Raw genomic sequence first — 23,631 nt, 5'->3', positions numbered from 1 at the left:
ATCTGATTGATTTGTCTTTGTCACCAGGGATACACCTTACTAAAGGAACTGTTTGTATTATCATCTGATTGATTTGTCTTTGTCACCAGGGATACACCTTCACTGAAGGAACTGTTTGTGTTATCATCTAGTTGATTTGTCTTTGTCACCAGGGATACACATTCACTGAGGGAACTGTTTGTATTATCATCTAATTGATTTGTCTTTGTCACCAGGGATACACCTTCACTGAGGGAACTGTTTGTGTTATCATCTGATTGATTTGTCTTTGTCACCAGGGATACACCTTACTAAAGGAACTGTTTGTATTATCATCTGATTGATTTGTCTTTGTCACCACGGATACACCTTCACTGAGAGAACTGTTTGTGTTATCATCTGATTGATTTGTCTTTGTCACCAGGGATACACCTTCACTGAGGGAACTGTTTGTGTTATCATCTGATTGATTTGTCTTTGTCACCAGGGATACACCTTCACTGAAGGAACTGTTTGTATTATCATCTAATTGATTTGTCTTTGTCACCAGTGATACACCTTCACTGAAGGAACTGTTTGTATTATCATCTAATTGATTTGTCTTTGTCACCAGGGATACACCTTCACTGAGGGAACTGTTTGTGTTATCATCTGATTGATTTGTCTTTGTCACCAGGGATACACATTCACTGAGGGAACTGTTTGTATTATCATCTAATTGATTTGTCTTTGTCACCATGGATACACCTTCACTGAAGGAACTGTTTGTATTATCATCTAATTGATTTGTCTTTGTCACCAGGGATACACCTTCACTGAGGGAACTGTTTGTGTTATCATCTGATTGATTTGTCTTTGTCACCAGGGATACACCTTCACTGAGGGAACTGTTTGTGTTATCATCTAATTGATTTGTCTTTGTCACCAGGGATACACATTCACTGAGGGAACTGTTTGTATTATCATCTAATTGATTTGTCTTTGTCACCAGGGATACACCTTCACTGAAGGAACTGTTTGTATTATCATCTAATTGATTTGTCTTTGTCACCAGGGATACACCTTCACTCAGGGAACTGTTTGTGTTATCATCTGATTGATTTGTCTTTGTCACCAGGGATACACATTCACTGAGGGAACTGTTTGTATTATCATCTGATTGATTTGTCTTTGTCACCAGGGATACACATTCACTGAAGGAACTGTTTGTATTATCATCTGATTGATTTGTCTTTGTCACCAGGGATACACCTTACTAAAGGAACTGTTTGTATTATCATCTGATTGATTTGTCTTTGTCACCAGGGATACACCTTCACTGAAGGAACTGTTTGTGTTATCATCTAGTTGATTTGTCTTTGTCACCAGGGATACACATTCACTGAGGGAACTGTTTGTATTATCATCTAATTGATTTGTCTTTGTCACCAGGGATACACCTTCACTGAGGGAACTGTTTGTGTTATCATCTGATTGATTTGTCTTTGTCACCAGGGATACACCTTACTAAAGGAACTGTTTGTATTATCATCCGATTGATTTGTCTTTGTCACCACGGATACACCTTCACTGAGAGAACTGTTTGTGTTATCATCTGATTGATTTGTCTTTGTCACCAGGGATACACCTTCACTGAGGGAACTGTTTGTGTTATCATCTGATTGATTTGTCTTTGTCACCAGGGATACACCTTCACTGAAGGAACTGTTTGTATTATCATCTAATTGATTTGTCTTTGTCACCAGTGATACACCTTCACTGAAGGAACTGTTTGTATTATCATCTAATTGATTTGTCTTTGTCACCAGGGATACACCTTCACTGAGGGAACTGTTTGTGTTATCATCTGATTGATTTGTCTTTGTCACCAGGGATACACATTCACTGAGGGAACTGTTTGTATTATCATCTAATTGATTTGTCTTTGTCACCATGGATACACCTTCACTGAAGGAACTGTTTGTATTATCATCTAATTGATTTGTCTTTGTCACCAGGGATACACCTTCACTGAGGGAACTGTTTGTGTTATCATCTGATTGATTTGTCTTTGTCACCAGGGATACACCTTCACTGAGGGAACTGTTTGTGTTATCATCTAATTGATTTGTCTTTGTCACCAGGGATACACATTCACTGAGGGAACTGTTTGTATTATCATCTAATTGATTTGTCTTTGTCACCAGGGATACACCTTCACTGAAGGAACTGTTTGTATTATCATCTAATTGATTTGTCTTTGTCACCAGGGATACACCTTCACTCAGGGAACTGTTTGTGTTATCATCTGATTGATTTGTCTTTGTCACCAGGGATACACCTTCACTGAGGGAACTGTTTGTGTTATCATCTGATTGATTTGTCTTTGTCACCAGGGATACACCTTCACTGAAGGAACTGTTTGTATTATCATCTAATTGATTTGTCTTTGTCACCAGGGATACACCTTCACTAAAGGAACTGTTTGTGTTATCATCTGATTGATTTGTCTTTGTCACCAGGGATACACCTTCACTGAAGGAACTGTTTGTATTATCATCTAATTGATTTGTCTTTGTCACCAGGGATACACCTTCACTGAGGGAACTGTTTTGTGTTATCATCTGATTGATTTGTCTTTGTCACCAGGGATACACCTTCACTAAAGGAACTGTTTGTGTTATCATCTGATTGATTTGTCTTTGTCACCAGGGATACACATTCACTGAGGGAACTGTTTGTGTTATCATCTGATTGATTTGTCTTTGTCACCAGGGATACACCTTCACTAAAGGAACTGTTTGTGTTATCATCTGATTGATTTGTCTTTGTCACCAGGGATACACCTTCACTGAAGGAACTGTTTGTATTATCATCTAATTGATTTGTCTTTGTCACCAGGGATACACCATCACTGAGGGAACTGTTTGTGTTATCATCTGATTGATTTGTCTTTGTCACCAGGGATACACCTTCACTGAGGGAACTGTTTGTATTATCATCTGATTGATTTGTCTTTGTCACCAGAGATACACCTTCACTAAAGGAACTGTTTGTGTTATCATCTGATTGATTTGTCTTTGTCACCAGGGATACACATTCACTGAGGGAACTGTTTGTATTATCATCTGATTGATTTGTCTTTGTCACCAGGGATACACCTTCACTGAGGGAACTGTTTGTGTTATCATCTGATTGATTTGTCTTTGTCACCAGGGATACACCTTACTAATGGAACTGTTTGTATTATCATCCGATTGATTTGTCTTTGTCACCAGGGATACACCTTCACTGAGGGAACTGTTTGTGTTATCATCTGATTGATTTGTCTTTGTCACCAGGGATACACCTTCACTGAGGGAACTGTTTGTGTTATCATCTGATTGATTTGTCTTTGTCACCAGGGATACACCTTCACTGAAGGAACTGTTTGTATTATCATCTAATTGATTTGTCTTTGTCACCAGGGATACACATTCACTGAGGGAACTGTTTGTATTATCATCTAATTGATTTGTCTTTGTCACCAGGGATACACCTTCACTGAAGGAACTGTTTGTATTATCATCTATTTGATTTGTCTTTGTCACCAGGGATACACATTCACTGAGGGAACTGTTTGTATTATCATCTAATTGATTTGTCTTTGTCACCAGGGATACACCTTCACTGAAGGAACTGTTTGTATTATCATCTAATTGATTTGTCTTTGTCACCAGGGATACACATTCACTGAAGGAACTGTTTGTATTATCATCTGATTGATTTGTCTTTGTCACCAGGGATACACATTCACTGAGGGAACTGTTTGTATTATCATCTAATTGATTTGTCTTTGTCACCAGGGATACACCTTCACTGAAGGAACTGTTTGTGTTATCATCTGATTGATTTGTCTTTGTCACCAGGGATACACATTCACTGAGGGAACTGTTTGTATTATCATCTAATTGATTTGTCTTTGTCACCAGGGATACACCTTCACTGAAGGAACTGTTTGTATTATCATCTGATTGATTTGTCTTTGTCACCAGGGATACACCTTCACTGAGGGAACTGTTTGTGTTATCATCTAATTGATTTGTCTTTGTCACCAGGGATACACCTTCACTGAGGGAACTGTTTGTGTTATCATCTGATTGATTTGTCTTTGTCACCAGGGATACACATTCACTGAGGGAACTGTTTGTGTTATCATCTGATTGATTTGTCTTTGTCACCAGGGATACACCTTCACTGAAGGAACTGTTTGTATTATCATCTAATTGATTTGTCTTTGTCACCAGGGATACACCTTCACTGAGGGAACTGTTTGTGTTATCATCTGATTGATTTGTCTTTGTCACCAGGGATACACCTTCACTGAAGGAACTGTTTGTATTACCATCTGATTGATCTGTCTGTGCACAGGTAAACTGTAGCGCAAATGGGTGGCACAGCATAGAGAAAATTACCAGTTTTCTTACGTGTGAGCGGAGTGAGCAAAGGTTGGCCACGTACTTCCCTCGCTTCGGTTCGAAAAATATGTTTCATGTCAAAATAGAATATAGCCACCATCAGAGGTATACACAGTTTCAACTCCATGTTGAACAATTATTCACGTGAAATATTTTTATTCACTCAACATTTTAAGCGCAACTCGTGGTATATCAGACCGTTCTTAGCCGCCATTACTCCTTCCACTTCCGGTTCGATGAAGCGAAGGAACCACTCCCCAACCAAGAGTTCCATGCGGCCAGCCAGCATAGTATCCCTGCCACAGGCCAGAAAGATGTCACGATTCCTCACATCTTACAGAGTCCAGTTAATATTATGTACACAGTTTCTTAACTTCTTTATTTTTGATGAGTCTACATTTCTAGATAAACATCGTTGTAAAATGGTTGCGTTATGCTAAGTCATCGCTGCGCCGGAGTGTGTGAAGGAACAGGAAGGTATTATTCCATATGGAATGCTTACAGTTACCTCCCCTGCTTCCCTCGTCCATTACGTCACAAGTGTTTTTATGTAGAATAAATGTTACGAAAATTCTAACAATAGCTACGACACATAAGACAAATAAACTACAACAGGTTCATGATAAAATTAAGCAATATGGTATTTCTTTTTGATTTCTGCTTATTATTGTTCCGTCACTCCATTCAACCGGAAACTGGCAGGGGTAATGGAGGCGAAGAACAATCTGAATACCACGAGTGGCACTTAAAATGTTGAATAAAACATATTTCACATGAGTAGTTATTAAACATGGGGGAGGTAATTTGAGAGCACAACCAAATGAGGAAATGGGAGTCTAAATTTGACCGTGGCGATATTTCATCTTGACATGAAAAATATTTTTTTATCCGAACCGAAGGTAGTATGTTACCAACCTTGCTCGCTTAGCTCGCACATAAGAAGACTTGTCGTTTTCTCTATATGCTGCGTAACGCCATTTGCGCTACAGTTTGCCTGTGATTCAACAGACTGCTAATCCAATCAGCCACATCCTGACTACGAAGTGAACAGAAGTAACGGGGATGTTTATACAATGGACTGTTATTTCAGTCGGCTACGTCCCGATTTCACAGCATTATTGTCATAGCTAGTTGATTGTCGGGACTGCTGTTTTAGTCCGTAATCCGTATTTGAGAGAGTCCGCAATATAAAGCAAGCATTAATGATAAATTTAGAACAATTTTGCCGGGACTCAGTCAGGAGTCCGGATTTTAGAGAAAACCGCACTGCACAGAGTCCGCATTAGACGGATTCCACTATATTAAAGATGTATTTGACAGAACAGTTTTTATTATCAGGAGTACCCTTGCTCAGTTCTTTGAGATGTTTGTATCGGGATTTACCTTCACAATATAGATGATACACACACAGGCGCACGCACACCCACACACCCACCAAATTCATACACGTACGTACAAATACAAAGTCTAAACATACGATGACGCGAGTGTTATAAACACTAAACCACAACAGCATAACAGCTTGCTAAAATGTACATCGCTGTTTTCTTATCGATTGCAAATTTTGAAAGTCAGTTCCCCGCAAGAGCACTTCTATCCGATGAGATGCAACAGTGGACTATGTCCTGTGTTTGTTGATGCTAACAAGGCGTGTATGTTTCATTTGTTGAGAGTAAATATCACATGACTTATTTACGTGCATGGAATTAGTGTTGAGTACATTATATCGGTCGTCAATACATCGTCAACATCGTCACCATGCAAGTCAAACACGGTGGATCAGTACACATCGGTAGGTGCTCGTGTCTCACTGTGTATGTGTGTATATGTGAGTGCATGCGCACGTGCGAAACTAGTCACGAAATGATCCGTGAATCTGTAAATGTCTGCAACGTACGGGCATTGGCACGTGTTTTCTAAAAGCCACCTGGACCTTATCTCACCTCACTGAGGTAAGATGCGACCATAATAGTAACACACGGTCGGCAGTTTAATTTGGAAATGGTCGTCTCATCCGTTGTCAGCTATCTCTCATCAATTATTGGCACTGCCGACCAACAAACAATAGAGGCCTGAATATGTTGTACTTGTATTGATTCCTACCGCGTATAGCCCAAACCTGCCGGCCGTTATTCATGTATTAGGTTTTATTCTCTACTCATTCACCAAAGACCTTTTACGAAGTAATTTCAGATACAGAGTCAGTTTATGTTATTCTTTATACAGCTTTTACCCACATGCAAGCAATATCACGACGGGGGCCACATAGACTGCCATGGGTATTAATTTCGTTTTTATTTAACCCCACATTCTAATTTCAAAATTTATGACGGCGGTTTGTAAATAATAGAATGGATCAGAAATCGTCGATTTGCTCAGCGGGCGTCCGATGACTTGATGAGATCCATATATACAATGTATAAGTTATCGACCCTGATCATGACTCGTCGGCAATTACCTGAACTACTAGCTTGCCCCAACATTGAATGACTAGCCTGTCCCAACACGTGAACTATACTTGCCTGCCCCAACATTGAACGACTAGCCTGTCCCAACATTGAACGACTAGCCTGTCCCAACACTTGAAGTACTAGCCTGTCCCAGCTCACTCACAGTCAGCAACACTAACCTCTAAAGCGTTTGAACGAACCACCAGCCTGCCCCTACACTTGCTCCAACAGTCCACCTCAATGTCAGCAACACTAGCCTGTCCAAAGTGTGATCGACTAGTCTGTCCCTACACTTGCTCCACCAGTCCACCTCAATGTCAGCAACACTAGCCTGTCCAAAGTGTGATCGACTAGTCTGTCCCTACACTTGCTCCACCTCAATGTCAGCAACACTAGCCTGTCCAAAGTGTGATCGACTAGTCTGTCCCTACACTTGCTCCACCAGTCCACCTCAATGTCAGCAACACTAGCCTGTCCAACGTGTGATCGACTAGTCTGTCCCTCCACTGGCTCCACTGGCCAACCTCAACGTCAGCAACACTAGTCTGTCCAATATTTGAACCAACAGCATGTTCCTACATTTAAACCTCTTGCATGCCCCTGTGTGTGTCCCTGGCCTCAATGCTCGTACCACTAGCCTGCGAAATTGCATGTTCTACTAGCATGTACCTCAAAGTTTGACGCACCAGTTTGAACCATACTGTGACCCATTAGCTAGCCTCAACGATCGAACCACTAGCGCGCCGTTGTTCTACTAGCATGCCTCAAAGTTTGAACCTTTAGCCGCTTCTTGTTCAGCGGATTCAGTAAAAAAACAATGAATAAACACAAATAGCGATTTGAAAGAGTCGAACTAACTGCTTAGATGTGTTACAAAGAATAGCGAGATCAAGGTACCGAACACCGATTAATACATGTGACAACCTCCGACTAACAACATAGGATGTGCCTCGAAGGCCTGTTTAGTCGGGATATACATCTGTTCGGTCGATATGTGGCCAGAGATACTCCTTGTGTTGAGGCTGGAGCGTTGATGAATTAATACCTCTGTCGGCTGTCAATCACTCAGCTACCTGGATACTGACAACAACCCAACAAAACATCTGAAGGTAAGCATCCTTCTTTTCACTGTCTTTAGGTTTTAATGTTTCGTTTGGCACAGAATTATAAGCCGACAGTGTTTTCTTTAGCAGAAGTGTTGTCAGGTGAAGACAGGAAATATTCCTGTCATTTGCCAAAGGCGCCCGCAACATAACATTATCAAGTGAAGAACAAAACATATACGGCTGTGTCCTCCATCAAAAATCACATTACCACACGAAATACAGGTTACAACATATTGTAAATATGTCTCAAATCAAATTGTGTAAGAGAAAAACAGCAAGGTCTGTATGGACCGAGAAGGGGCACATTAGTTGATGGCCAATGGCGAGGGGTGGGGTGGCAGACGGTCCATGGTACAGGACACGGCTATGACAAGATGGTCTGTAGTGCAGGCCACATAGAGTGCTGAGTAATGTCGTAAAGCTCTATTAGTTTCACTGTTGTGACTCGTCTATTTACAACGACGTGGAACTCTGTAAGGTGCGCTTTGCTGCACTATTTGGGCCATTCCAAGTGAGAACTATCTCCACGGGAACTTCCATGAAGCCATCTGATTAGTAATGTTCCTGTCCTCTGAGACCTTAGTCGGTACTTGAATATACACCTGGGAACAACGGCCCGTTTCAATCGCCCAGCTTGCTCTGAATAATGGATTATCGTTGATGAGAAACAGGATAGTTTAGCTCATTTATGATAACTTTAGCAACCTGAAACGTCCATGTACAATGTACATTATGGATTCCATCTCCTGTCGTACACATGGTATGTGGAGCGTGATGCCACAGACAGACACAATGGAGCTTCCGTGTTTGGTTCTGTTTTATTTTAGTTTGAGAGGTTTTATTAAATTTGAATATACATTGCTGCTGCAATCAATTAATCGTTTAAATTTAAGCGTGTATACCTTCGTTTCCAAGGAGACAATATCATGTGACAGAAATTGATTTTCCTAACCATGATTTCAGAGAGAGCTGAAATCTCACCACTGAACACACTTCAATGGGTGCATTTTGTGAATAATTGATTCAGATCACCAGAATATTCAAACTGACTCTCAAATAATGGAAATGTGTGTTTGTAACCTGCTGTTTACACGTAATCGATCTTACCCCAAACAATAGCCGCCCACTGCAGCTCATTTTGTTGCGATATCTCTCCTTATTAGTTCTCTTACTACAAAGCCGTTACCATGACTACTGCTAAACGCCAATGCTCCGCGAGTGCTTCCGGCGCTTCAACTGTATGTCATAATGAAGCGCCATTATTTGGTTGACAGAACAGAACGTCGCGATCTCACTACAACCAAGTGTGTAGATAGCATGCTGATTGCCATCGGCTCAGATTTTACACGTGGTCACGCGTCACAACTCCAACACCCAAAGTCAGATTATACATGTATTGTCACATGTACTGAAGATCCGTGACGTGTGATTATTTCCAAAAAAATCCTCATATATAAACATGTTTCATTTTTATCTTTAGGGAGAAGTGATTACAGTTAAACTTAAAGCAGTTAAATATTTACTGTTTTACTGCAATCGCTCCTCCCTGAAGACAAACGTGAAACACTTTAGAGTAAGGCCAAGTCAGTGGTCTATATGAATGTTTACAGTACATAAGCACCTGTGAACTGTAAACCAACACTCATTCTCAGTGTTGTCAACTATATCACAAGAACAAATAGTGTGAATGTCCGCTAGTCAATCACCCATTGGGAGATGGACATCACATCTGAGATCGTCCCTGAGTTATTCATGACGTGTCTCTGTGGAGATGTAACACCCTATAACTGCCCCATTACAGCGATAGACGCTGTGTTATCTTCACAACCTCCTGGGGATAATCTGATGAGAGCAAGGTCGAAGGTGTTGTGGCTGATTAAATGCTATATCCTGACTGGATAGGTGACAAACATTAATCCGCTACCAATGTTTTCATCTCCACAAAATGGAAGTCCGATTACTGGTAGAATGTTTTGAGAACCCTTGAAGTACAGTCAGGTAATCTGACTAGGCTCCGACTGAAGACTGACGGGACTCGAACAAATATTGTACATGTTACATGTGACCACTTCTAACTAGAAGTCTGTAATCATAACATTCACACTGTTTCGCGTGATTGCCTGTGTAGCTATATACACTAGTTTGTCAGTGCAACCCCAGACATGCCCAACCTTGCCCTACTGTAATGCGTTGGGAGCTGTGTGCTCGCGGTATGTTTAATCAATGTAACAACTTTGTACATGATCTAGCTTCAACTCCAGCATTTGGCTGGATGCCAATGTTAACGCGTGCATTTTCTTCATTACAAGTCTCCCTTGAATTTACAATCACACAGTGAGTTACTCTGCAATAACTTTCCTTGAAGATTCAGGTTCAGGTTAAATTGTCCACGAGTGCCTTAATTGTTAGCGGGTATTATTTCACTGTAAACGTCCTGTTAAATAGGCATTACCAAATGTTACTTTTTTCTTACTTTCAAGCTAATCACATACATGACTTGTATTCAACTTGGATTGGACTATATTCCCAGATCACGATATATTACACAATGAGCTGTAGCTAGATTTCCCTCAGGAAATATTTGCTGGTATTTTACTACACTGCATCTATTATTGAACACATCGATCACGCTGGTAGCGGGCCTCCTCCAGCACTGGGCCGTTTAGCTTGCTATAGCCAGTAACAAACAGTCATTACGTTACAGCTGTGTGCTATCAGATCCATATCAACCTCTGTTCTATATTCGACCGCTTTGTGTCTCATATTGAATAGAGGGAAACTGTAAGCTCGGCCCTATGGCTGACATGGGTAACTGACTCGATATGCTATTGTTTGCTGGCTGATTGGAAGAGACCAAAGGTTGACATACCCAATTGGTTAATGATCGATGTTCTCGTGCCGAATTAAGCTGCGCTCGAGTAGAGAGAGCTCGTGAAGCAGCGGAGTGAGACAGGACTAGCGGAGATTACCTGTCCACTCGTCGCCACGGACACAGCCAAACAGTGGCATCAGATCCCAAACCATACCTACTTGAACAGGTGTGTCTCTGTGGTCGTACTTCAGACAGGTAAGTTGTAATTGTCAAGCCTGTTAACCTCCCGTCTTTGATTTACGGCGGTTTGTGTCGACAGCAGCATTTACTCCGTTTTGTTAAGAAATTATTACTATGGTAAAGGTGTATGATGCATTAGCTGTCATACAAGGGACACAAAGGAGACCGTGTACTTGTGTAGAAAACCTGACTGCCTGACATAGTCCAGCGATAAGCATGACAGTAACGCTGATGTAGCTGTGGACATGACCCAGCGATAAGCATGACAGTAACGCTGAGAGAGCTGTGGACATGGCCCAGCAATAGGCCCTGGGAGTAACGCTGATGTAGCTGTGGACATGACTCAGCGATAAGCATGACAGTAACGCTGATGTAGCTGTGGACATGACCCAGCGATAAGCATGACAGTAACGCTGAGAGAGCTGTGGACATGGCCCAGCAATAGGCCCTGGCAGTAACGCTGATGTAGCTGTGGACATGGCCCAGCAATAGGCCCTGGCAGTAACGCTGATGTAGCTGTGGACATGACCCAGCGATAAGCATGACAGTAACGCTGATGTAGCTGTGGACATGGCTCAGCGATAAACATGACAGTAACGTTGATGTAGCTGTGGACATGGCCCAGCGATGTCGTTCCTGTCAAGTATTTTCCATTTCTCATCACCAGCTTTGAATAGCACTGTGGGAGGAAATCTGAGAATAAATGAAAGAACATTGCCATGAAGTGGCAGTTAAGTTCCCTTATTTGTTACCCTCAGTATAGCTTAGTTACGACTATTTTGAGACGCCCCCTCTCTATTGCATATTGTTGTGATACATGTGAGAGGACATGCACGTTTGTTTAAACAGGAAGTAGTGGGGCAGTTGACGTGATGCATGTTTCTTGCGGGATGTGGAGCATGCATCAACGGGTGTACTGAAACACACCTCCGGTAAACGCCAGTACACCTCGGTGTCTACTGACACACCCTGTGAACATATCATTACCAGTTCATGTGTCCGCCGTAGGAGTGCCTGTCTCGAAACGCCAACGGCCTCTGCCATGTTAACGTGACAAGTGAGTGACGTCTCCTCAGATACTGACGTCACCTTTCCGGGTAGACAACTGAAAACGACTAACAATTCAGACATCTGAAAAGATTGGTTTATGAATTATTGTGCGGCTTACCAGAACACAGTGGGAGTCAGTGACACACGACAAATGCGTTTAGATCCCACACGCACACCTAGGACTGATTACTGATCCTAATTCAAACTGCCCTGCGAAACACCCATAAACACATGCACGCGCGCATGCACCCACACTCACACTCTCACTCACACACACATGCACACTTCAGTTGAGTACAGTGAGGACAACTTAAAACAGATGTAGTTTGTCGTTGTAATATTTTCACTCTCCATCTGATTCCTGAGTCTTAGAAAGGCTTGAAGTCAACGGATTAGTGAACATAACGCTTCTATAGAGTTGGCGACATTCCAACTGCAGCCCTTTGATTTTAGTTCTTCTCATTTCCACTACGGAGATTCTTTAGGTCACAAGTGCCCTGTTTTCTACTCAACATGATCGTGCCATGTTTTTCATGCCACCCGCAGTGTCCAAACGAATACCGGTACCGTGAGTGTTCGTGGAAGACATTTAGTATGACAGAGAGGTAGTAACAGATGTTTTGTGCCGATACGTTGTGAATGTTTGTGGAAGATATGTTAGTATGTATGGCAGACATATGAGGCTGTTTAATGTATCAGTGTTCAATAGATAGGTAGGTAGTGTGTATGACTGACACATGTTGGTGTATACGCGTAAGACAAGTTTCAATTTTATGCAAGCTTTTCAGCTCAGGTTTAATTTTTTGTGGTCCGTACGGATTGATCCGGGTTTCAGAGGTGTATTGACTGGGGCAAGTGTAGCGTAGCGCAGCGCAAAATAAGCAGGGAAACTAGAAGTAACAAGCATGATCAACTTCAGATCCGGCGTTGGCATGGACGAATTATGTAGTGAAGAACATGACAGACACATGTTGGTGTATAATAGACAGGCACATAGTGTGTATGACAGACTCATGTTGGTGTATAGCAGACGGGTAGTTGGTGTGTATGACAGGCACATGTTGGTGTATAATAGACAGGTAGATAGTGTGTATGACAGACATATGTTGGTGTATAATAGACATGTAGATAGTGTGTATGACAGACACATGTTGGTGTATGTTAGCAGGGATAGTCTACAACATGTATAATCTCCCTGATATTAGCTAGGTAGTTGGTGTATGTGACAGACACATATTAGTTTATAGTAGACATGTAATTGATGTGTATGACGGACACATGTTGGTGTATAACAGACAGTTGGTGTGCATGACAGATACACGTTGGTGTTTAACATAATGGTAGTTAGTATGTATGACGGACACATGTTTGTGTATAACAGACAGGTAATTACTGTGTATGACAGACCCATTTAGGTTTATAACAGGCAGGTAGGTAGTGTGTATGAAAGACACTTGTTGGTGTATAACAGACAGGTGTTGTCGTGTGTAAATTACAGACATATGCTGGTGTATAACAGACATGTAGTATATATGACTGACACATGTTTGTGTATAACAGATAGGTAGTTGTTGTGTGACAGACACATGTTTGTGTATACGAGACAAGAGGTTGGTGTGTACGACAGACACATGCTAGTGTATAACAGACAGGTAATTAGTATGAAAGACACATGTTGGTGTAGAACAGTCAGATAGTTGGTGTGTATGACAGACACATGTTGGTGTATAACAGACAGGTAGTTAGTTTGTTGGAGTGAGTGAGTTTAGTTTTAGGCCACACTCAGCAATATTCTAGCTTTAAGACAGCGGTCTGTAAATAATCGACTCTGAACCAAACAATCCAGTGATCAACAGCGGGTGCATCGATCTGCACAAATGGGAACCGATGACATGTGTCCACCCTTTAGTCGCCTATTACAACAAGCGTAGTCGCCTTTTGTGGCAAGCATGGGTTGCCGTAGGCTATTTTACCCCGAACCTTCACGGGTCTAGTTTGTATGACAGACACATGTTCGTGTATAACAGATAGGTAGTTGGCGTGGATACAGACATGTGAAGGTGAGGTTGTGTGAATGTATGGTAGAAAGACAGTTGTTGTGTACTGTACACAGTTTACTATTCACATGGCGTCCTGTGACATATTTACTGTTCTTATTACAGACTACCATCATGGAAACCAACGACGCTAGCATGAAACAAAAGTGCCAACAGGAAATAGCTAACTCAAGCTCGAAATCTCCAATCGAAAGATTCAGATACCGATTGTTTCTACATTCAGGAGCAAAAGGGATTAAAAGTATTGGCAGGTATGTATTCTGTAGCGACATACCGGGGATGGGAGACTTTGATAAGTGTGGTCATCTGCTTCACTGACATAAATCTGAATGACGTGGACTACGCTCACTGTACAGCATCATTTACGGGGAAAGTCGATAGCGTGCTCCATAAGTGTCTATAGATCTTTAATTCCTGGTTTGCAACTATTTCACTTGTTTAATCTGGTTTGTCAGGATGTTTAAGATTCTCGACGACGACGGCAACCGAAGACTGAGCAAAGAAGAGTTCATGAAGGGAATAACAGAACGCCGCGTCAACCTCAAACCAGATGAATTTGAGGCTCTCTTTGCCGAAATCGACAAGGATGGCACAGGATATATAGAGTATGAAGAATTCTTGAAAGCACTCCGGGTATGTGAGTAGTCTGAACTACTGTTTATACAACATATCAAGCCTTCGTTTAGTCAAATAGAATTGTTTGCGTTGATGCATCACACACATTGTATGCATTTTCCATGACGGCCTCCTTCTGTCTCTAGGGTCCAATGAGCCCGTGTCGGCTTAGGCTGGTAGAACAGGCCTTCAACAAGTTGGACAAGACAGGTGACGGCATCGTGACGGGCGATGATCTGGAGGGTGTTTACAACTATCAACACCACCCTAAGTTCGTTAGTGGGGAGTGGACTGGCAAACAGTGCAAACGAGCGTTCTTAGACAGTTTCGACATAAAAGACCATGAAGACGGACAGGTAGGCGGCATTCATTTAATTTGGTATCACATGTTACAAGTTGAACGTAAGTTTCAACCCACCGTAATTCCATACAACACCGCATGACACTTCTCGATAAAATCCTTGAACCAGAATGTATGAGGTCAGTGGGTCCAAAGTCATGAAACTCACAGGTACTGTTCAAAAAGAATAAAAACACGAAAAACAGAAGGCAGCTAAACGGGTTACGTTTTTTTGTAACCGCACCAAGACACCTGTTTCACAAAACAGATCCAAATAATTCAAGTATTCACATATCCCGGCAGATGTCATAATGTCTATCTTATATATGGATAGGTAACTAAAGAGGAATTCATAAACTACTACCACGGAGTGAGCATCAGCATAGACCAAGATCCCTACTTTGATCTGATGATGAGGACAGCATGGCGCCTCTAACAACATTGACAGGTGAGAACAGGTGGGATGTTATTGCCTGTAACGTCCTAAACTGAGCCATTAGTGTGACATGGAACAAGAAGTACAGTAGTGTGACATGGAACATGAAGTACAGTAGTGTGACATGGAACATGAAGTACAGCAGTGTGACATGGAACATGAAGTACAGTAGTGTTCCATGGAACATGAAGTTGTGACATGGAATATGAAGTACAGTCATGTGACATGGAACATAAAACACAGTAGTGTGACATGGAACATGAAGTACAGTAGTGTGACATGGAACATGAAGTACAGTAGTGTGACATGGAACATGAAGTTGTGACATGGAACATGAAGTACAGTAGTGTGACATGGAACATGAAGTACAGCAGTGTGACATGGAACATGAAGTACAGTAGTGTGACATGGAACATGAAGTACAGTAGTGTGACATGGAACATGAAGTACAGCAGTGTGACATGGAACATGAAGTACAGTAGTGTGACATGGAACATGAAGTACAGTAGTGTGACATGGAACATGAAGTACAGTAGTGTGACATGGAACATGAAGTACAGCAGTGTGACATGGAACATGAAGTACAGTAGTGTGACATGGAACATGAAGTACAGTAGTGTGACATGGAACATAAAATACAGTAGTGTGACATGGAACATAAAATACAGTAGTGTGACATGGAACATGAAGTACAGTAGTGTGACATGGAACATGAAGTACAGTAGTGTGACATGGAACATAAAATACAGTAGTGTGACATGGAACATAAAATACAGTAGTGTGACATGGAACATGAAGTACAGTAGTGTGACATGGAACATGAAGTACAGCAGTGTGACATGGAACATGAAGTACAGTAGTGTGACATGGAACATAAAATACAGTAGTGTGACATGGAACATAAAATACAGTAGTGTGACATGGAACATGAAGTACAGTAGTGTGACATGGAACATGAAGTACAGTAGTGTGACATGGAACATGAAGTACAGTAGTGTGACATGGAACATGAAGTACAGTAGTGTGACATGGAACATGAAGTTGTGACATGGAACATGAAGTACAGTAGTGTGACATGGAACATGAAGTACAGTAGTGTGACATGGAACATGAAGTACAGTAGTGTGACATGGAACATAAAATACAGTAGTGTGACATGGAACATAAAATACAGTAGTGTGACATGGAACATGAAGTACAGTAGTGTGACATGGAACATGAAGTACAGTAGTGTGACATGGAACATGAAGTACAGTAGTGTGACATGGAACATGAAGTTGTGACATGGAACATGAAGTACAGTCATGTGACATGGAACATGAAGTACAGTAGTGTGACATGGAACATGAAGTACAGTAGTGTGACATGGAACATGGAATACAGTAGAGTAAAGTGACAGTGACAACCTCCCACCCCCCACCCAACTATTCAAGCATTTAAAAACTCATTATGATGAATTGAAAAGAAAACTATGAAATAAGATATATATATATATAATCAAAGTGTGTTTATAACGTTTATGTGGAGGAAGCTTAAGCGTTTTACATTTATTCGTGTCAGAAACTATGCCGAGTCATATGATACACACTGACCAAGATGGTTGACGTCATCAGGCCATTGTAAACTAAGATGGTGGTCATGTTCAGTGCAATTTAGTTAAAGGGATCCCACAAGAATAACAAAACCATTGTTGAATAGGTGTACTTATACTCGAATGTGCGTTGTATTGATTTTGCAAAATTGTTGTGATACATTACCCCCCCTAATTCAGTAATACACACATGGTCTGGAGAAGATACGTATTCTGCATTTCTGTTTGCTTCATGTTTTCAGTGTGTTTGTTTTCAGCTACTTCAACATCATGGCCATGTCTGCAGCAAGTGGTTTGACACAGGAAACAGTACAGCATCAGAAGTCGATGATTTATACCTGGCCATTTGACTTTTCTGCTTGTTTCAACTGTCGTAAATACATTTGCCTAGAACCACCAAGAAGTCTAATCTGAACATTCTGAATTTGTAAAACACCACTTATCATCAATTTACCCATCACAAGTCAGTATATTCATTATAGTTACGAAGACGTGCGTGTTCCCCGGCTCTTGAAGTAGGTAGTGGCTTTTCATCAAGGAATCTAATATTGTAGATATGTACTAGTAACTACCTTGCCAGTGGAAATTTCTTAGTATGTGTGACAGTGCCTTCGCCACGTGAACAGCATGGACGTTCACAAAATAGACACTAGGAATACTCTTCAGTACACTTTTGTATAAATAATGTCATTTCGGGCGAATTCGGCTGGGAATATATTTGTATTCAACTTTTGTGGCAAAGCATTATGTATTTCTCTGTTGGACTACAGGTGGCGTCGGGAACTTTTTAAGCATAATATTATGTTTTACACTGTTCCGTACTCAGCTGAAACATCACATAGGGCACGTGGAGCCGCGGTCTGTACACCACATACGACACGTGGTCTCGGCTTGTACACCACATAGGACACGTGCAGCCTCGGTCTGTACACCACACAGGACACGTGGAGCCTCGGCCTGTACACCACATAGGGCACGTGGAGCCTCGGCCTGTACACCAGGTAGGGCTCGTGGAGTCACGGCATGTACATCACATACGACACGTGATCTCGGCCCGTACACCAGATAGGGCTAATGTTTTCTTGGCCTGTAAACGACATAGGGCTCCTGGAGTCTTGGCCTGTATAACACACAGGGCTCATGGAGTCTCGGTCTGTATACCATACAGGGCTCCTGGGTCTCGTCCTGTATACAACGTGTGTCCTTGTGGTAACTCCTGGACGTTTGGTCTGAAATGGCTTCTTGAATTTTGACCTGCAGAGAGCTCCCTGTTTAGAGATGGCCAATAAAAGTTTGAAACATGCTTTCTAGTACTTCCTACTACGGGGAGGGCAGATAGCATCACAGAACATTATATGCTGTATCTCGCCTCCCGCCTTCATTTAGGCTCCATCTTTGGCCTTCAAAAGTGATATTTTTTTTGCATTTTCTAGTGGAAGAGGGACATGTCCGTACTGACTAAGGGGATAACAAGCACATCTATTTCTCCTTCAGTGTTACTAATGCATGGTAATTGTATTCCTTCGTATAATCTGTATGTGTTATGTCACCTTTCTTGTACTTTATGCACTTGTTTTATACAAATAAAAAATTGTCATCCTCAGAAAATGATTTCTAAGAATTGCTTCGAAATTCTTCATCAATTCTTATATTTTTGGTGTACATCCATTCTTGTACTGTAGTTGATCACCTATACAATAGACCATGTAATACATTGCATGAAAGTACCTAAGGTTATGTAAAAAAGATGAACTGTTTCCCCTTAAATAAGCCCATTTGTGTACTTGCATGAGCACAAACACGTGAATGTATGTTATTATGCATGTGTGTGTGCGTGAGTGCGTGAGTATATGTGTGTAAGCGTCCGTGTGTGTTCTTTTGTTCTGCAGAATTTCTGCAACAAAATAATCGTTAAAATCATCAGCTCACGACAAGTAACCAAACATACCCGTATGTTAGACCCATCACACCCGAACTCCATAGAAGTTCGATAAACACGATAAAAACCCTTAAAAAATATTACTGGGCAGATATGTAAGGTTTTAGGGAGACTTTTAGGCCAGAAAGCATTTATAACACCAATAAACAGTTATATAAAAATGTTAATTGTACAACGGTTTTTGGTTTTGTTAAGAGCAGCTATTTCGATATACTGAAGTGATATTTCATAAGCTGGACATCATCTGGGCATATTACAATATTCACATAGAGGAGGGATAACGTTATCATATACTTCTATTGGAGTCCAAGTCGCAGTGGCCAACCCTTGGATGAATCAAGGTGACTTCCTCTCTACTTTCTCTATGACAACGCCGACGAATTATATATGTTTCGTTTACTGCTAGACACAGTGAGTACAGAGGTAAAGCAGAATTAACTAGAGATCATTTTGATCATTTTGAGGGGAGTCCGCCACTTTGCACAATAACATCTTAAAATCATGCTTGGAAATTCTCCATAAAAATCATTCTATTACATCATTATACTATGGGTTTGTTTAGAACCGGGTCCCCTACTGAATCCCCGCTTGTCAAAGTACGGGGGATGGGGGATAAACTCACAGGTTCATTTATGAATGTTTAAAAATGAATCTGGATATTCATAGCTATGAATCACAAAATCATTATTTATGCCTATAATTATTTAAAAAACTAACCATATTTTCAGTTTATGTGGCAACGCAACTGATACACTGTAAATGTCTTGACATGCATAACACTAAACAGTGCACACATACTGATTATGACAAGTAATGCTGAGCATCGCTGTTAATGCAAAGTGAGAAGACGGCATCGCCATGCTCAAACGTCGTATAAATTCCATTACAAGTAAGTCCTACAGATAGCCTCGTCGACCTGTTCTCTTTCAGAATGCTGTTGGTAATACTTCAGATTGTTGATGGACAACCTGGGGCTCCTTTCACAAAGCAACCTTAATGAAGGTTCACCCTAACCCCCATTCTTTAACACTGCACTAAGGTTACCTAAATCGAAGGTAATGTTAGTGCAGTGTTAAAGAATGTGAGTTAAGATTACCATTAGTAAACGTTGTTTTGTGAAAGTAGCCGCTTTCAGCACGTCCAGTGAAGAGGATCTCTATGGTTGTAGAGGGAATATGCCATGTGACTTTCACCGAAAACCATCTAGTGAAGCGGCTAAGATCACGTTTCCATTAAGAATGTGTATTTAAGGTAAAAGCACTTACGTTGCTCATCATTTTCAAGAACGTTTATGTAATCATTTCAGATCTGGAGGCACAGAATAGTTTTGCCTGTAGGCGCATAGGCAATAGACAAAATGTATGTGCAGTACGGGGCATGGTGGCCGAGGTGTCTAATGCGCCAGGCTAGTAATACATGGACAGCGAGCCTGAGTCCACTGGGTGTAAAAATCTTGTAGTCAATTATTTCAGTATTGTCACAACCACTAGTGTACAGTGCACACAACCATGTACACTGAAAAGAACCCACGAATCCGTTGGTATATGACCAGATGATGGCCACATGAATACGTACAAATGGTAGCCTAGTTGCGGGTACAGCCACGTTCAGTCAAGTTGAGACTACGTGTCTCAGTAAATGGGAATACCTCGTACCGATGGGAAAGCCGACGTATCTTGGTTACCACTTTAATTATCGATGGAGGTGTCACTGTTGAAAAGTTGAAACCTGGGACTGTCAGAACTTGTCCCTGACAGTCATCAATTAAGAAACCTATATTCACATCATACTTCATGTCACATGAACATGAAAAGATTGTGTTACTAACAGTAGCTGCAGATGTTGTAGTGTTTGCTGTAACGCTCAAAACACGCCACGTCGCTCTTAGCTCTCAGAAAGCTGACAAGGCAGGACATATATGGGGTAAGTCACTTCCTCCACAGACTTATATTAACTCTTGATGTAACAAGAAAGTGGTAAATGTGTACCCTAACATATGACACTCCACAACTTCTTGTCAGGAGGTTGCGGCAGAAAGTGGTGTACCTACGTATACATATTTAATGGCCAACAGTCCTCACTTCAATGCACTTGACTCTCTAGACACTTATTAAGAAGGCTCGCTGACTTGTTTGACACACAGACCCGTCCCAGTTATATTCGGACAATTGACGTAATTTCCATAGGCTTACATGTTAAATTAGTGGAGCACAAATAATTTTCATGAACTTAATTTTCGTAAGATCCAAGTCAAAATTTGTACATTGTTAGGAATCACCTTACCTACAATCACATAATTTCCGTTTAACTTTCCGTTACCAATTGCGTACATATCGAATGGCAACAACCGAGAACTCCTTTAACATGACTGCCTATGGGATTGTGTATTGTGGAACCGTATGTGAGCTGATAAATGTGATGTTATTAGTTAAATACTGATTGGAAAGCTGTGCTGAAATTTTGAGCAGAGATGATTTCACAAATTTTGAAAAGATCCATACTAAACTCAGTTCATGAAAATTCTTTATGCCACACTGAAATACCATGGTAGGATTCGGAGATTACGTCAACTGTCCGAATATAGCTGGCACGGGTTTGTATGTCATCGTTTCCTAACTGCTTAGATCGATGCTCATGGGGTCGATCACTTGATTGTTTGGTCCACTGTCGATTACACGCAGACCTCTTCCATATATCTGGAGGAAGTAGAAATTAACCTTGCTGGATGAGACGCGTGTCAAAGAAAACCTTCTGCGCATGCGCGAAAGAAAATTATTTTGAGTGCCTCCATATCTGAAAATGTTCACCATGCATCAGTCAATAAGTTTTTTGCTTTTATCATCAATGGGTTTTAGCTTTTAAATGAACAGTTTATCTGTTTTAGCCACTTGATAATCGGGATGAATGTAATAGTGACTTCCTGCGTCCTTAGGATGTTAATTGATAAACTTGTATCTTTGTGATTACAGTTCAGTTGTTATATGCTGTGTCGACTGACATAGAGCGAATAACAACGGTTCGCAGCATAACGGATCGAGTTGTGTCCCTTTTCTTTGCGCTAGCGTATCTCCGATAGAGATAAATCTCTGGATTCCAGAGCAGGGAATTAATTCACGTGATACAACACAACACCATCGAACAACTGTTTTCTTTCAATTCTTTCTCAATGAAGACGGTAGCGTGCTACATATTCGTGTTAGCAGTAACACGGGAGCACGTTTGGTTTTGTTTGGCGTCCTCCGTTTGACGCTAGTCATATCACACTGCCTCCTCAGTTAACGCTGGAATTAAAAAAAAAGATTAAAGCCAGATCAATGTTTGTGAAAGACTGGCCCCGCGAATTCTTGAAAACAGTAGCTCTCCCATAACTTTGCTGAACGAAAGCTCACCCTACTTTAGTTTTCAATTACCCATTAAAATCAATACCCATTGCAGGTTATCTTTGCACGTGAATATTAGTTTGACATTAGTTATCACTTTGTATTTTGGATGGTTCTTGAATTTTCAGTTTGAGTTTAACAAACATTATCGTACACATACCGCTGAAGTGTGAGCGCTTCTACTTATAACTGTAATGAGTGAGTGAGTTTAGTTTTACGCCGCACTCAGCAATATCCCAGCTATATGGCGGCGGTCTGTAAATAATCGAGTCTGGACCAGACAATCCAGTGATCAACAATATAAGCATCGATCTGCACAACTGGAAACCGATGCCAGCGAGTGACCACACGATCCCGTTAGTAGCCTATTACGACAAGCATAGTCGCCTTTTATGACAAGCATGGGTTGGTGAAGGCCTGTTCTCCCCCGGGACCTTACCGGGTCTATAGATGTAATGGGCATAGTTCATTATTTCTAACCACATGTGTGATAGCAAATTGAATAGTGTAGGTTCAGGTAGATTTAAATACAGTATAATACGTACAGATGAGGATGTATGTTGTCTAGTGGAAAGACAAACATTACCATAGATATAGAAAAAATAGGCAGATGTGAATATAGGTTCACCATAAACATACTCCTATTTAAAAAAAAAAAAAAAATCCCCTCAACCAATCAACCTACAATTTGGGCCCAAATTCCCTTTGGAATTCAGATATAGATATTATTCACCCAGCATTAGCGAAATGCTATCTCAGAATTCGGCGAGTTTGATGACTCTCTGCTTTCCGTGAGTCAATCAAAGTCTAATACTATTAATATTGTGACAGAGGTATTAGCATTGTGACGCCATAACCTTGACGTCATAGATACGGCATCACACGATGACATTACATAATGTGTAATAACTTTGTAAAATTATTAAACAGTGATATCTTCAACGGGTGAGTAATAAATAGAGAATACTAAACTATGGCCTGTGTAATAATATAGTTATGAAACGATATCGTTAGATACCTACACAATTCACCAGTTTCATACACGGCACATAGTTTGAAATAAAATTTATCTTGAGCGCACGAAGCTGGTATGTTGAGCACACAAGTTAATATCTTGAGAGCACAAATTTATATCCTGAGCGCTCAAGTTAGTATGCTGAGCGCACAAGTTAGTATCTTGAGAACACAAATTTATATCTT

At 41.0% G+C, this 23,631-nt stretch overlaps 2 protein-coding genes across 7 annotated transcripts in view; both read left to right on the top strand.

The window, feature by feature from the left end:
- Positions 1 to 6,065: 6,065 nt before the first annotated feature.
- LOC137291049 (calcyphosin-like protein) lies at positions 6,066 to 18,723 on the top strand. Of its 5 annotated transcripts, none has more exons than XM_067822325.1 (6): positions 6,066 to 6,207; positions 14,236 to 14,381; positions 14,586 to 14,763; positions 14,892 to 15,101; positions 15,420 to 15,533; positions 17,370 to 18,723. In XM_067822325.1, the coding sequence occupies exons 2-5, from the start codon at positions 14,245 to 14,247 to the stop codon at positions 15,519 to 15,521; spliced, it is 627 nt and encodes a 208-aa protein (XP_067678426.1). In that variant the 5' UTR covers positions 6,066 to 6,207; positions 14,236 to 14,244; the 3' UTR covers positions 15,522 to 15,533; positions 17,370 to 18,723. The 5 variants fall into 5 exon arrangements, with proteins under 5 accessions (XP_067678426.1, XP_067678425.1, XP_067678427.1 ...); XM_067822324.1 differs by lacking the exon at positions 6,066 to 6,207 and adding an exon at positions 7,868 to 7,974; XM_067822326.1 differs by lacking the exon at positions 6,066 to 6,207 and adding an exon at positions 7,868 to 7,974 and having other exon boundaries at positions 15,420 to 15,543.
- Positions 18,724 to 20,687: 1,964 nt separating this feature from the next.
- LOC137290456 (calcyphosin-like protein) overlaps positions 20,688 to 23,631 on the top strand; it is a 45,102-nt gene continuing 42,158 nt past the window's right edge. Inside the window, exon 1 of one of the 2 annotated variants that reach the window (XM_067821397.1) lies at positions 20,688 to 20,974. In XM_067821397.1, coding sequence (XP_067677498.1) covers positions 20,970 to 20,974 — 5 coding nt within the window. In that variant the 5' untranslated portion in view covers positions 20,688 to 20,969. The remainder of the gene's footprint in view (positions 20,975 to 23,631) is intronic. The other variant, XM_067821396.1, reaches the window with a different exon arrangement.

This window comes from Haliotis asinina, chromosome 7, assembly GCF_037392515.1.
Source record: "Haliotis asinina isolate JCU_RB_2024 chromosome 7, JCU_Hal_asi_v2, whole genome shotgun sequence".
Classification (NCBI taxonomy): Eukaryota; Metazoa; Mollusca; class Gastropoda; order Lepetellida; family Haliotidae; genus Haliotis; species Haliotis asinina.
This window is presented reverse-complemented; position numbering and strand designations above follow the sequence as displayed.

Bases quoted from the DNA above. Each gene is read 5' to 3' on its own strand.
- LOC137291049 (XM_067822325.1), top strand. From the start codon at position 14,245: ATGGAAACCAACGACGCTAGCATGAAACAAAAGTGCCAACAGGAAATA. The intron at 14,382-14,585 runs GTATGTATTCTG...CTGGTTTGTCAG, and splicing joins GGGATTAAAAGTATTGGCAG to GATGTTTAAGATTCTCGACG. The intron at 15,102-15,419 runs GTAGGCGGCATT...ATATATGGATAG, and splicing joins AAGACCATGAAGACGGACAG to GTAACTAAAGAGGAATTCAT.